Here is a 13590-nt window from a genome sequence, read left to right on the forward strand (position 1 = left end):
TTCCTCCCTTCTCCCCTTCCTCATCCCACCACTCACTAACTTTCCTTCTATTTCCTCCCATCCTCCTTGTTCCATATACCACCTTTGCACACCTTATGACTGTCTCCTTGAACCCTCCCCATTCCTCCTCCACTCCTAGTTCTATTCTATCCTTCATTCCCTCCCACTCCTCTCTCAGCTTCTTCTTATACCCCTCCTTTTCTTTCTTATTTAAGCAGTTCACTCAAAGTACCTCCCAATCTTCTGGCCTTTTCTTCTTTCTCCACCTATTCTACACTCTCAACTTACCTTCCACCAAAAACTGATCTGATATTTCCCCACTCTCTCCCCTTACAACATGTACATCCTCCTATACTCTTGGTTACCACTATAAAGTCCATTAATGCTCTACCACCCTTCCATCCACCACCCTCTCCCATGTGTACTTATGCTTGACTCTCTTCCTAAACACAGTATTTGCTATAAATTTTCTAGACACATCTCCACCATCAACTCTCCACTACGATTTTTTCCTGGAACTCCATAATTCCCAATCACTCCATCTAAGGGTTGATTTCCTATAGCATTTGGGTCTCCCAATACAACTACATTGATATTTCTCCCTAATACCTCCATACAGGTAAAACAATGGGAACGCCATGCTGTAGGCATTGCTTGCATAATTGCCTTTCTGCTGGTTTAATACAAACCGTCTGAAGAGTGTGATCTTTTCATCATACAAATCATAAAGGAATGGCTTCTCTCCAATGTCTATTGTCATATACCTTGTGAGAGAAGTCTTATGTGAAAAACCAGAATCAAAGAGGTCACACTGGAAAGGCTTTTCTCCTTGTGAGTCTTCATGTGCTGTGTGGGATAACCCTTTTGTGAAAAAGCAGAATCGCACAGGTCACACTTGAAAACCTCTCCTGTGTGGCTCCTCATATGCTCTGTGAGAGAATCCTTTCTTGAGAAAGCTGCATTGCACAGGTCACATTGGAAAGGCGTCTCTCCTGCATGGGTCTTCATATGCTTTGTCAGATCACCCTTTCGTGAAAAAGTAGAATTGCACAGGTCACACTGGAAAGGCTTCTCTCCTGTGTCGTTCCACATATTCTTTGTGAGATTATCCTTTTAGTGAGAAAGCAGAATCACACAGGTTATGCTGGAAAGGCTTTTCTCCTGTGTGGGTACTCATATGGTTTGTCAGAGAATTCTTTTGTGAGAAAGTAGAACTGCACAGGTCACACTGGAAAGGCTTCTCTCCTGTGTGGGGCCTCATATGCTTTACGAGATTACCCTTTAGTGAAAAAGCAGAATCACACAGGTCACATTGGAAAGGCTTCTTTCCTGTGTGGGTCCTCATATGCCTTGTGAGAGAACCCTTTTGTGAAAAAGCAGAATTACACAGGTCACACTGGAAAGGCTTTTCTCCTGTGTGGGTCCTCATATGCTTTGTAAGATCACCCTTTTGTGAGAAAGCAAAATCACACAGGTCACACTGGAAACGCTCTCCTGTGTGGGTCCTCATATGCGTTGTAAGAGAATGCTTATGTGAGTAAGCAGAATTGCACAGGTTGCATTGGAAAGGTTTCTCTCCTGTGTGGGTCCTCATATGCCTTGTGAGATCACCCTTTTGTGAGAAAGCAGAATCACACAGATCACACTGGAAAGGCTTCTCTCCGGTGTGGGTAATCATATGCTGTATGAGATATTTGTTTTGTGAAAATGCAGAATCACACAAGTCACATTGGAAAGGCTTCTCTCCTGTATGGGTCCTCATATGATTTGTGAGATGACCCTTTTGTGAAAAAGCAGAATCACACAGGTCACACTGGAAAGGCTTCTCTCCTGTGTGGGTCCTCATATGCATTGTAAGAGCACCCTTTTGTGAGAAAGCAGAATCACACAGGTCACATTGGAAAGGCTTCTCTCCTGTGTGAGTCCTCATATGACTTGTGAGAGAATCCTTTCTTGAGAGAGCAGAATCACACAGGTCACACTGGAAAGGCTTCTCTCCTGTGTGGGTCGTCATATGCTGTCTAAGAGATCGCTTATGTGAGAAAGTAGAATCACACAGGTCACATTGGAAAGGCTTCTCTCCTGTATGGGTCCTCATATGATTTGTGAGATGACCCTTTTGTGAAAAAGCAGAATCACACAGGTCACACTGGAAGGGCTTCTCTCCTGTGTGGGTCCTCATATGCTTTGTAAGAGCACCCTTTTGTGAGAAAGCAGAATCACATAGGTCACATTGGAAAGGCTTCTCTCCTGTGTGAGTCCTTATATGACTTGTGAGAGAATCCTTTCTTGAGAAAGCAGAATCACACAGGTCACACTGGAAAGGCTTCTCTCCTGTGTGGGTCCTCATATGCTTTGTAAGATCACCCTTTTGTGAGAAAGCAGAATCACACAGGTCATGCTGGAAACGCTTCTCTCTTATGTGGGTCATCATGTGATATCTAAAATGATTCATGATATAGCTGTGCCATAGATGTCACACCAGATCCTCTTCATCATTTGACACATATGGATTCTATGGATAGATCTTCCAAAGGAATGGTGATAGTTACCCTCCTCCTGGAAAATATGTAATCATAAGATTAACATCTAACTCTTTGAAACTGCATAATACACTGTAATAGGATTGTGAGTGTTGTGTACACGAACCATTTAATATTCAAGTCCCTTTGTACTTAAATGGACCCTTTGTACTAACCATAATGTAACATAGAATAGAAATACTAACAGATATGGTGCTATTATATATTACATTCTACCTTTACATTAGAAATATGCTGAAAAACATCTAATAGCTACATGCATACTCACCCCACCACAACTGGAATGACTAAAATTTAGCTCTGGCTTTTTCATTATGTCATGAGATTTGGAAGTGGAAACAGCCCAGATTGCCATAGTAGTCATATCTTAACATAATTCCACAACATTCCATGTTTGGGCTCACAAGACCAGAATCTAAATATGACAAACTCTTGGAAGGTATATTCAGTTCATCTCATCTGACCCAAATAAGTGATGCAAGTCACATCGTTTTAGATACACTGGTAAGTGGTGTACCTGTGTTATCATTTCTGAATAACATAACAAATGAAATTGTAGAGGAAATTTCCATATTTTTTCTTGTCACATTAAGTGAAATACCTGTTTGTCTATTAAAAAACATATATATATATTGGATATACCTACTAAAACAATCTCAACAATCATGATGTAATCAGGAAGGAACTGCTATCAAAGGTGCAATCCCAGTAAATGTGGAAATAGCAAGAAGACAATGTATAATATGAGAATTAGTGCTTTACCATATTCAATCTACAGGTCATTTAAACACAGGCAATATATACACAAACTCAGTCATCTTCCAGGAAGCCTGTGACTCCCTTACTGGTTGTGACCCTTGTGTGATAATACACACATACATATACCAAAGGTTTTTCCCCCTTTACAAGGAAGATAGCCAAAACACAAAGGCATAAAATCTCCCACCCATTCCATCCCCACATACTCCACTCCAATCCACCACCCTCCTTCCCTCTTATCTTGGCTCCTCGGAAACCCTTGAATCTCGGCCACTGCCCTGGGTCAGAAGCAGTGTTGCCAGACAGAGCACATTCACAGCAAGGCCAAATCATTAAATCGGTGACCCCCCTCTTCGTCCCCTTGTTCAGAAATGGAAAAGATGGCTTAGAAATCCTTTCAGGCTGTATCAATTTATTTTTCACATATACTCCCTCAACCCACATCCCCCACCCACTCCCTTTCATGCATCACAACATCATCCATACACAACCATTCTCCATTCACCCCAATCTTCTGTCTTTTCCAGTCCTTCCTCATTGGACATTCCCCTCTTTCTCAATGCCCCTTTTACTCCATCCATCCATCTCATCCTTGGTCACCCTCTCATGTTTACTCCTTCTACCTCTGCCTTCCACAGGTGTTTTAATAATCTTTCTTCACTCATTCTCTCCATGTGTCCAAACCATCCCAATACTCTTTCATCAACCCTATCTCCCAAATCCATTTCCATCCCCATTCTCCTCCTCACCTCCTCATTTCTCACTCTATCCAGCCTAGAAACCCCAATAATACTTCTCAGGCACCTCATCTCAAACACATTCAAACTCCTCTTCTTTTATGTTCCATGTTTCTGCCCCATAAAGTGTGGTTGGCACAAACACTCCTTCATACAATCTCCTTGTAGCATCCATTCCCAAATGCCTATTTCTCATTACACTTTTAAATCCACCTAGGCATTTAATTGCTTCTCTCAATCTACATTCTACCTCTACCTCCACTCCTTCCTTTCCTGTCACATTCGCACCCAAGTATCTAAAACTATTCACTTCCTTCAGTCTCTCCCCATTAATACTCCTTTCCAGTCTGCTGCCACTCTCCTCTTGTATATCTCATCACCTGGCTTTTACCCACATTCATCTTGAAACAACAACTAGCTTATCTTCCACTTTTCTCCATGTTCTTTCACCATCCCCAATCCCCGACCCATTACCTTTGCATTTACCTCTCACACCACCCTATTCATGTATGAATTGAACAGCCAAGGTGACATAACACATCTCTGGTGAAGTCCCACATTCACCTCAAACTACTCACTCCATTTCTGATATTAACATAAGCTCTACTGCTCTTGTAAAAACTCTTGACTGCTCTTATCCCATATATCTGTAATACCTCCCACAGTACTTTCCTGTCTAGCCATCATAAGCCTTTTCCAAATCCATAAAGGCACAAAAAGCATCCTTATTTTTCCTAAAACTTCCTCACATATCTGTCTTACCACATAAATCTGATCCATGCAACTCCTACCTGTCCCAAACCAACACCGTTTCTCACCAATTACTCTCACTGTTCCTCTCCTAATCTGGTCAAGACCCTCCCATAAGCCTTCCCAAGTACACTTAACAAACTGATCCCTCTAAAACTACTACACTCACACTTGTCCCCTTTTCCCTTGTAGAGTGGAACTATATAGGCACTCCTTCAGTCTTCTGCCACTCTACCCTCTCTTAAGCAAACATTAAATAACCTCACCAGCAATTGCACCATCACTGTATCTCCCTTTTTTTTTTTTGACATTTTGCATGACACCCTTCCAACCCAGATGCCTTACCTGCTCTCATCATCTCAACAACTGCCTTCATCTCATCTTTTCCTTAATTCTCTTAAATTTTCCTCAGCTACTGTCATTTTCTTAGCACTTCCCACTGCAACTACCTTTCCCTCCCTATCCTCCTTCACATTTAGCAACTCCCTAAAATACTCTTACTGCCGTCTCATCCATTATCATCTCTTCATCTGCACCTTTTAACTTTTCTTCTCTACTTGATTTGCCTCCTTAATTTCTTTCCAAAACATCTTTTAATCACTTTCAAGACTTTCTGTCATACTCTTACCTCATTTCATATCTGCTCTCCTCTTTTATGCTTTACTTGTCTTCTCTTTCTTTGTACCTCTCATATGATTCTCTCATCCTATTTTGTAACCAATCTGTGAATGCTTGCTTCTTCTCTTCTATTCTACAACCTTCTTTGCTTCCTCATCCCACCACTTACTACTTTTCCTTCTATTTCCTCCTGTCCTCCTTGTTCCACACACCATCTTTGCATACTTTGTGACTCCCTCCTTGAACCATCTCCATTCCTCCTCCACTTCTAGTTCTACTCTATCCTTTACTCCTTCCCACTCCTCTCTCAGCTTCTTCTTATACTCCTCCTTTTCTTTCTCATTTAAGCAGTTCACTTTAAGCACCTCCCTACCTTCTGTCCTTTTCCTCTTTCTCCATCAATTCTGCACTCTCAACTTACCTTTCACCAAAATATTATCTGATATTCCCCCACTCTCTCCCCTTAGAACATGTACATCCTTAACTATTCCTATTATTCTCCTGGTTACCACTGTACAGTATAGTCCATTAATGCTCTATTTACAACCCTTCCATCCACCACCCTCTCCCATGTGTTCTTATGCTTGACTTTCTTCCCCAATGTATTTGCTATCATCAACTCTCCTTAGACACATCTCCACCATCAACTCTCCACTACGTGTTTTTCCTGGAACTTTCCAACCACTCCATCTGTTGGTTCATTTCCTACCCTAGCACTAAGGTCTCTGAATACCAATACAATGACTTTTCTCCCTAAACCCTCTATGCATTATTCAAATCTATCCAAAAAGTCTCCCTTTCTTCTACAGTCTTCTCACTACCAGGCCCATACGAACTTACAAAAACCTACACCTCTTCCCAGTTTCACTCAATACCAACACATTCATCTTTCTTCTCACATACTGCTTATCTCCTCCCTTTTACTCTCATCTGTAGCACATCCATGCACATTAAAAGACCCTCTTATGACTTTACTTTTTTTTTTTGTAATACTCCTTTGTGTATTACTCCTTTTTGTATATTTCCTCTTTACAAGGGAAAAGGGGACAAGTGTGAATGTAGTAGTTTCAGAGGGATTAGCTTGTTAAGTGTAGTTGGGAAGGCTTATGGGAGGATCTTGATTGAGAGGATTAGGAGAGGAACAGAAGGAGTAATTGGTGAGGAACAGTGTAGATTTAGGACAGGTAGAGGTTGTGTAGATCAGATCTTTGTGGTAAGACAGATATGTGAGAAAGCTATAGGAAAGGGGAAGGATGTTTTTTGGGCTTTTATGGATCTGTAAAAGGCTTATGATAGGGTAGACAGAAAGGCACTGTGGGATGTTATGCAGATATACTGGATAGGAGGGAAGCTTTTGGGAGCTGTCAAGAGTTTTTATGAGATTAGTAGAGCTTGTGTCAGGATTAGAAATGGAGAGAGTGAGTGGTTCGAGGTAAAGGTGGGACTGCGTCAAGGATGCGTTATGTCGCCCTGGCTGTTCAACTTATACATGAATGGGGTGGTGCGAGAGGTGAATGCAAGGGTAGTGGGTCAGGGATTGGAGATGGTTAAAGAAAATGGAGAAAAGTGGGAGGTGAGCCAGCTGTTGTTTGCGGAGGAGGGATTGAGGAAGTTGGTGACAGAGTTTGGGAGAGTGTGTGATAGAAGAAAGCTGAAGATAAATGTGGGTAAAAGTAAGGTGATGAGATGTACAAGGGGTGAAAGTGGCAGTAATCTGGAAGTGAGCATTAGGGGAGAGCAACTGGAGGAAGTGGATAGTTTTAGATACTTGGGTGCAAATGTGGCAGGAAAAGGTGGAGTGAAGGTGGAGGTAGAATGTAGATTGAGAGAAGCGAGTAAATGCCTTGGTGGATTAAAGAGTGTAATGAGGAATAGACATTTGGGAATGGATGCAAAGAGGAGACTGTATGAAGGAGTGTTTGAGATGAGGTGTCTGAAAAGTATGGTGGGGGTTACTAGGCTAGATAGAGTGAGAAATGAGGAGGTGAGGAGGAGAACAGGGGTGAAAGGAGCTGGGAGATAGGGTTGATGAAAGAATATTAGGATGGTTTGGACACATGGAAAGAATGAGTGAAGAAAGACTAGTAAAAGAGGTATGGAAGGCAGATGTGGAGGGAGTGAACATGAGGGGACGTCCTAGGATGAGGTGGATGGATGGGGTGAAGGGGGCTTTGGGGAAGAGGGGAATGTCTGTTGAGGAAGGATGGGAGAGGACGGAAGACAGGGGTGAATGGAGAATGGTTGTATATGGATGATGTTGTGATTGCATGAGGAGGAATGTGCGGGTGGATGGGGGGTGAGGTAGTATGTGTGAGCAAAATTTGACGCAGCCTGAAGGGATTTCTCCCCGTCCTCTCCTTTTATGCAAGGGGGGACGGAGAGGGGGGGTCGCCAATTTAATGAAGCGGCCTTGCTGTGGATGTGCTGTCTTGCGACACTGCTTCTGACACAGGGCAGTGGGGAAGGTGCAGGGATGACCCGTCATCCAGGAGGTGCTCAGATAAGAGGGAGGGTGGGAGGGTTGTGGAGTGTATTTAGGGATGAAATGGGTGGGAGTGATTTTATGCCTTTCCCTTTTTGGCTACCTCCCTTGTAAGGGGGAAAAATCCTTGGTACATGTATATATGTATGTACTCCTTTGTGAAACCTTTATTTCATGTTAATATTATCTCTTTTTAGAAGATGTCCCTGCCTATTAACATTAATAAATGTAAAGTTGGATATTATACGAGTTTTGGTCCCATTTGAGCATTTCCCACATTGAAGATGACAGCCTTATTGCTGATATCATTTGATCAAGTAATGTAGTTCACAGCAAGAATGATTACCGTCCCAACCTCTCCCATGATTCTGAAGAACATGCTACTAAAGAACATACCCCTACATCTTACTGGTTTGTGACATACTATAAGGATAACAGAGGTAACTTTGTCCATGCTACTAGGTATCTAGAGAGAGAGACTGGAGTGTTCCCTACATATACCCTAAATAAATAAGGTAAAGATGATCTGAGGTAAGGACTTAACACAGACCATGATGCTCCTCCATCTACCGTACCTTGTCCTTCAGATGGAATTTTCAAATCCATCAAACAGCAACGAACATTCAATTACTACAAAGCACATATTCACAACCAAGACCTACATAAATTCTCAGAAATATTAATTATACCCTGACAATGTTCACAGAAGGACAAAAACAAGAGAAAATAGTAGCATGCTCATGCTCACATTTCATGGTCCATATCTCCCTGAGTGAGTAAATATTGGTCTTCTTTCTCTCCCAATAAAAGCTTTCATCAATTGTCTTTTACAGTGTTACCAGTGTTATGAGTTTCACCATGGAAGAAAGAACTGTGCAAATGGTCCCCAATGTGGTCATTGCTCTGTCCTTGATTCACATCTTACTATTGATTGTGAATCAGAACTTCATTGTTCCCATAGCAGAGAAGCTCACTTAATACATTCTCAATAATGCAAAGAGTACTGTCTTGAACAAGACATTCTTCAACTGGCTAGTCTTGGTAGTGGCAAGCAAATACATCATTTTAGACAGATGGATGGCGGAGCAAAGACATATGCCTTCTCCTTCCACTCGATCCCTGTCCTCCACTCCTATGAGAATCCTGCTTCCGCTGTTCAGTCCACAACAAGTTCTCTATTTTGTCAAGTTACAATGTATCATCAACAAATCCCTCCACCTCATCTTTAGCACTGCATTCCATTGCATCTTCAACAAAACCCTCTTCTACATCATTAGCAAAACCACCAGTAACATTACAGACTCCCGAAACACAAGCCCATACTGCAGAAGTCCATGCTCACACAGATTTCCAATCAAGAACCCATACTAAGGATAGTAAATCAATACAGATACATTTTCAACAACAAAATCTGGTATGCAGCAATGTGTTACCAGAATTTGTTGTTGGACCCTCTGATATCCATCCCTCAAAATCCTTTCTCCCCACAAAAGGACATAGTCCACCAGGCCAGACTGCAGCACTGACACCATCCAGCCCTTCTAATTTAACACAAGAGGTTGGATGACAGCTTTGCAAATAATTGTCCAGGATGCAACACTTCACCCCATACTAGACAACACATTATGAAAGACTACACTGTACTCATTCATGAACACCAACAGCACAAAATACACTCTTTGAAGGATTTGTGGGAAAACCCTGTTCCAGTTGTAGTGTTCCTCAGGGAGATGGGACTGCTTGGTTTGACAGTCTAGGGAACAATTACTGCCTATCATGATGTAAATAAGCTCTACTCAGTAAAGATAAGTCTCCTGAAGAAGCACCTGCTGAATAGGTGCTTTCCAAAGAGCTAAATGCTCTGCTTTGCTGTGTAGTACATAATGCATTCACCTGATTCATTGTACTGCACAAATAGTTAATCTTCAACAGCATTAATCAAGTTACATATCTTTCTGAGTCCATTCCGTGTTATGTAAGTAGACTTTTTACATTATACCTCCATTCTATTATCTGTATACAGTATGTATACACACACATGCACACAAGAAACTGAAGGAGGAATACAGGGCAAACTGCTTAAATGGATGGAAGACTTTTTGCAAGAAAGAAAAATGAGAGTGGTGATAAGAGGCAAACACTCAAAATGGGATGAAATAATAAGCAGTGTTCCACAAGGAATTGAAAGTTATATGAGCTTCTTTGCAGATGATGCAAAAATATTAAAAAAGTGAACATGGAAGAAGATTGTGAGTTACTACAGAGTGATCTAAATAAAGTATGGGAATGGAGTAGGAAGTGGGAGATGGAGCTCCACACTAAAAAGTGTAGTATAATGGAATTTGGAAAAAGCAAAAACAGAATAACAGGATTATATAAACTGGGAGAAGAAGGAATAAAAAAGTTGAAAATGAGAAGGACCTGGGAGTAATTGTTGTGAATAATATGTCACCTGAGAAACATATAAATAAGATTTTAGGAGAAACTTATAATTTAATAAGAACAATCAAAGTGGTATTTACATACCTGGATGAAGAAATGGTGAAGAAAATTCTAATCACTCTGATAAGACCAAGATTGGAATATGCAGCAATGATGTGGTCACCAAGTACAAAAAAATGTATAAAAAGACTTGAAAGAATACAAAGAGCAATTACAAAATTGGCACCAACACTCTCAAAACTATCATATGAAGAGAGACTAGCAAAACTTGAACTACAGACAATAGAGCAAAGAAGAGAGGAGATTTGATAGCTGTTTACAGAATCATGAAAGGCATAGAAATTATTGATAGAATCTGATAAAATGGGATGATAGAAATACAAAAGGACACGGAAAGAAGATCAAGAAAGACAGCTATAGAAGAGATCTGAAAAAGAACAGCTTTTCTCACAGAGTAATAGACAGTTGGAGCAAGTTAGATGAGAAAGTGGTGTGTGCAAAAACAATACAATGAAATTAAAAATAGTTCAGATAAAATGAGATATGAAGACAGGGCACCACGAGCATAGCTCCCCTTCCCTTAAAATACAACTAGGTAAACTAGGTAGGTAAATACACAACTTAGTACTCATGGACAAAAAACAGAACCGAAAAGAAAGGAGGAGGTGTTATGATACTAACCAAAAAAGGATTAAATGTAACCAAGGTTATTGAAGAAAAAGGAAACACAGAAATAATCATGACTAAAATTTATTATACATACATACATACATATACCAAGGCTTTTTCCCCCTTCCAAGGGAGGTAGCCACAAAAGGAAAGGCATAAAAACACTCCCACCCATTTCATCCCTAAATACACTCCACACCCCTCCCACCCTTCCTCTCATCTGAGCACCTCCTGGATGACGGGTCATCCCTGAACCCTGCCCACCGCCCTGGGTCAGAAGCAGTGTCGCAAGACACAGTACATCCACAGCAAGGCCGCTTCATTTAATCGGCGACCCCCCCTCTCCGTCCCCCTTTGCATATAAGGAGAGGACGGGGAGAAATCCCTTCGGGCTGCGTCAAAATTTACTCACACATACTACCCCACCCCCCACCCCCCGCCTATTCCTCCTCATGCAGTCACAACATCATCCATATACAACCATTCTCCACTCACCTCTGTCTTCCGTCCTCTCCCTTCCTTCCTCAACAGACATTCCCCTCTTCCCCAAAGCCCCCTTCACCCCATCCATCCACCTCATCCTAGGACGTCCCCTCATGTTCACTCCCTCCACATCTGCCTTCCATACCTCTTTTACTAGTCTTTCTTCACTCATTCTTTCCATGTGTCCAAACCATCCTAATATTCTTTCATCAACCCTCTCTCCCAAATCCTTTTTCACCCCTGTTCTCCTCCTCACCTCCTCATTTCTCACTCTATCTAGCCTAGTAACCCTCACCATACTTCTCAGACACCTCATCTCAAACACATTCAAACTCCTTCTCTCTTCTTCTCTTATGTTCCACGTTTCTGCCCCATACAGTGCTGTTGGCACAATCACTCCTTCATACAGTCTCCTCTTCGCATCCATTCCCAAATGTCTATTTCTCATTACACTCTTTAAACCACCAAGGCATTTACTCGCTTCTCTCAATCTACATTCTACCTCCACCTTCACTCCACCTTTTCCTGCTACACTTGCACCCAAGTATCTAAAACTATCCACTTCCTCCAGTCGCTCTCCCTTAATGTTCACTTCCAGTCTACTGCCACTTTCACCCCTTGTACATCTCATCACCTTACTTTTACCCACATTTATCTTTAGCTTTCTTCTATCACATACTCTCCCAAACTCTGCCACCAGCTTCCTCAATCCCTCCTCCGATCCTGCCACAAGCGCAGTGTCGTCCGCAAACAACAGCTGGCTCACCTCCCACTTTTCTCCATTTTCTTTAACCATCTCCAATCCCTGACTCACTACCCTAGCATTTACCTCTCGCACCACCCCATCCATGTATAAGTTGAACAGCCAGGGCGACATAACGCATCCTTGACGAAGTCCCACCTTTACTTCAAACCACTCACTCTCTCCATTTCCAATCCTAACACATGCTCTACTACTCACATAAAAACTCTTGACAGCTCCCAAAAGCTTTCCTCCTATCCCATAAATCTGCATAACCTCCCACAGTGCCTTTCTGTCTACCCTATCATAGGCCTTTTCCAGATCCATAAAAGCCCAAAAAACATCCTTCCCCTTTCCTATAGCTTTCTCACATATCTGTCTTACCACAAAGATCTGATCTACACAACCTCTACCCGTCCTAAATCCACACTGTTCCTCACCAATTACTCCTTCTGTTCCTCTCCTAATCCTCTCAATTAAGATTCTCCCATAAGCCTTCCCTACTAAAAAGACAAAAAGCAGAAAGTTTGTAGCAGTGTATGTACCACCAAAGACCCATACATGGTCAGATGGTGATCATTCCAACTTATTGGAAGAAACAATGGAGGTGCTTAATGAGTTGCTAAAAGAAGATAAAAACTTAGTAATCATGGGTGATTTTAATGCAAAAGAAATAATTTGGGAAGAAATGACAGTCAAAGGAGGAGAGGAACTTTGGAGCAACACCATACTGGATATGACTATCGAGTACACACTACCACAATGGGTTATGGAAAACACTAGATATAGAAATAATGAAGAACCATCAAAACTAGACCTAATATTAACATCTGAACCAGAAATTATAAACAAAATGGAGTACAAAACACCTATTGGAAAAAGTGACCACATACTAGACTTTGAATCACAAGACCATTATAATATAGACAGAAATGATAAACATAGAAAAGGAAAATTTATGTACAACAAAACAGACTTTGAAAAACTAAGGAAATTTTTCCAAGACACAAATTGGGATGGGTTCACTAATGACGAAACAAAGATGGAAGACAAGTGGAACATGTTTAAAGAGAAGCACAATGAGGGAGTAAACAAATATGTACCAATAAAGAAGCATAATGAGAAACATATAAAATGTTGGTTCAACAAAAGATGTAGCGAGGCTAAAGCTAAGAGAGATAAAGCCTGGAAAATATGGAAGAAAAATAGAAAAACATCCAAATGGCAAACATATAAAGTACTTAGAAACAAATATGTAAACATACGCAGGAAGGAAAAAAGGGAATATGAAAGGGATATTATAGACAAATATAAGGATCAACCAAAACTCTTTTACAGATATGTAAATGACAAAACAAAGGACAA

The 13590-nt window shown here is 41.2% G+C and overlaps 1 protein-coding gene across 1 annotated transcript in view; it reads right to left on the reverse strand.

The window, feature by feature from the left end:
• Positions 1–1102: 1102 nt before the first annotated feature.
• Positions 1103–13590, reverse strand: part of LOC143030555 (uncharacterized) — a 20001-nt gene continuing 7513 nt past the window's right edge. Inside the window, exon 2 of the mRNA XM_076193705.1 lies at positions 1103–2559. Within this exon, the coding sequence (XP_076049820.1) occupies positions 1106–2455 (1350 nt within the window). The 5' untranslated portion in view covers positions 2456–2559 and the 3' untranslated portion in view covers positions 1103–1105. The remainder of the gene's footprint in view (positions 2560–13590) is intronic.

The sequence above is a fragment of the Oratosquilla oratoria genome, chromosome 12 (assembly GCF_046742065.1).
Source record: "Oratosquilla oratoria isolate Oo_2021 chromosome 12, ASM4674206v1, whole genome shotgun sequence".
Lineage (NCBI taxonomy): Eukaryota > Metazoa > Arthropoda > Malacostraca > Stomatopoda > Squillidae > Oratosquilla > Oratosquilla oratoria.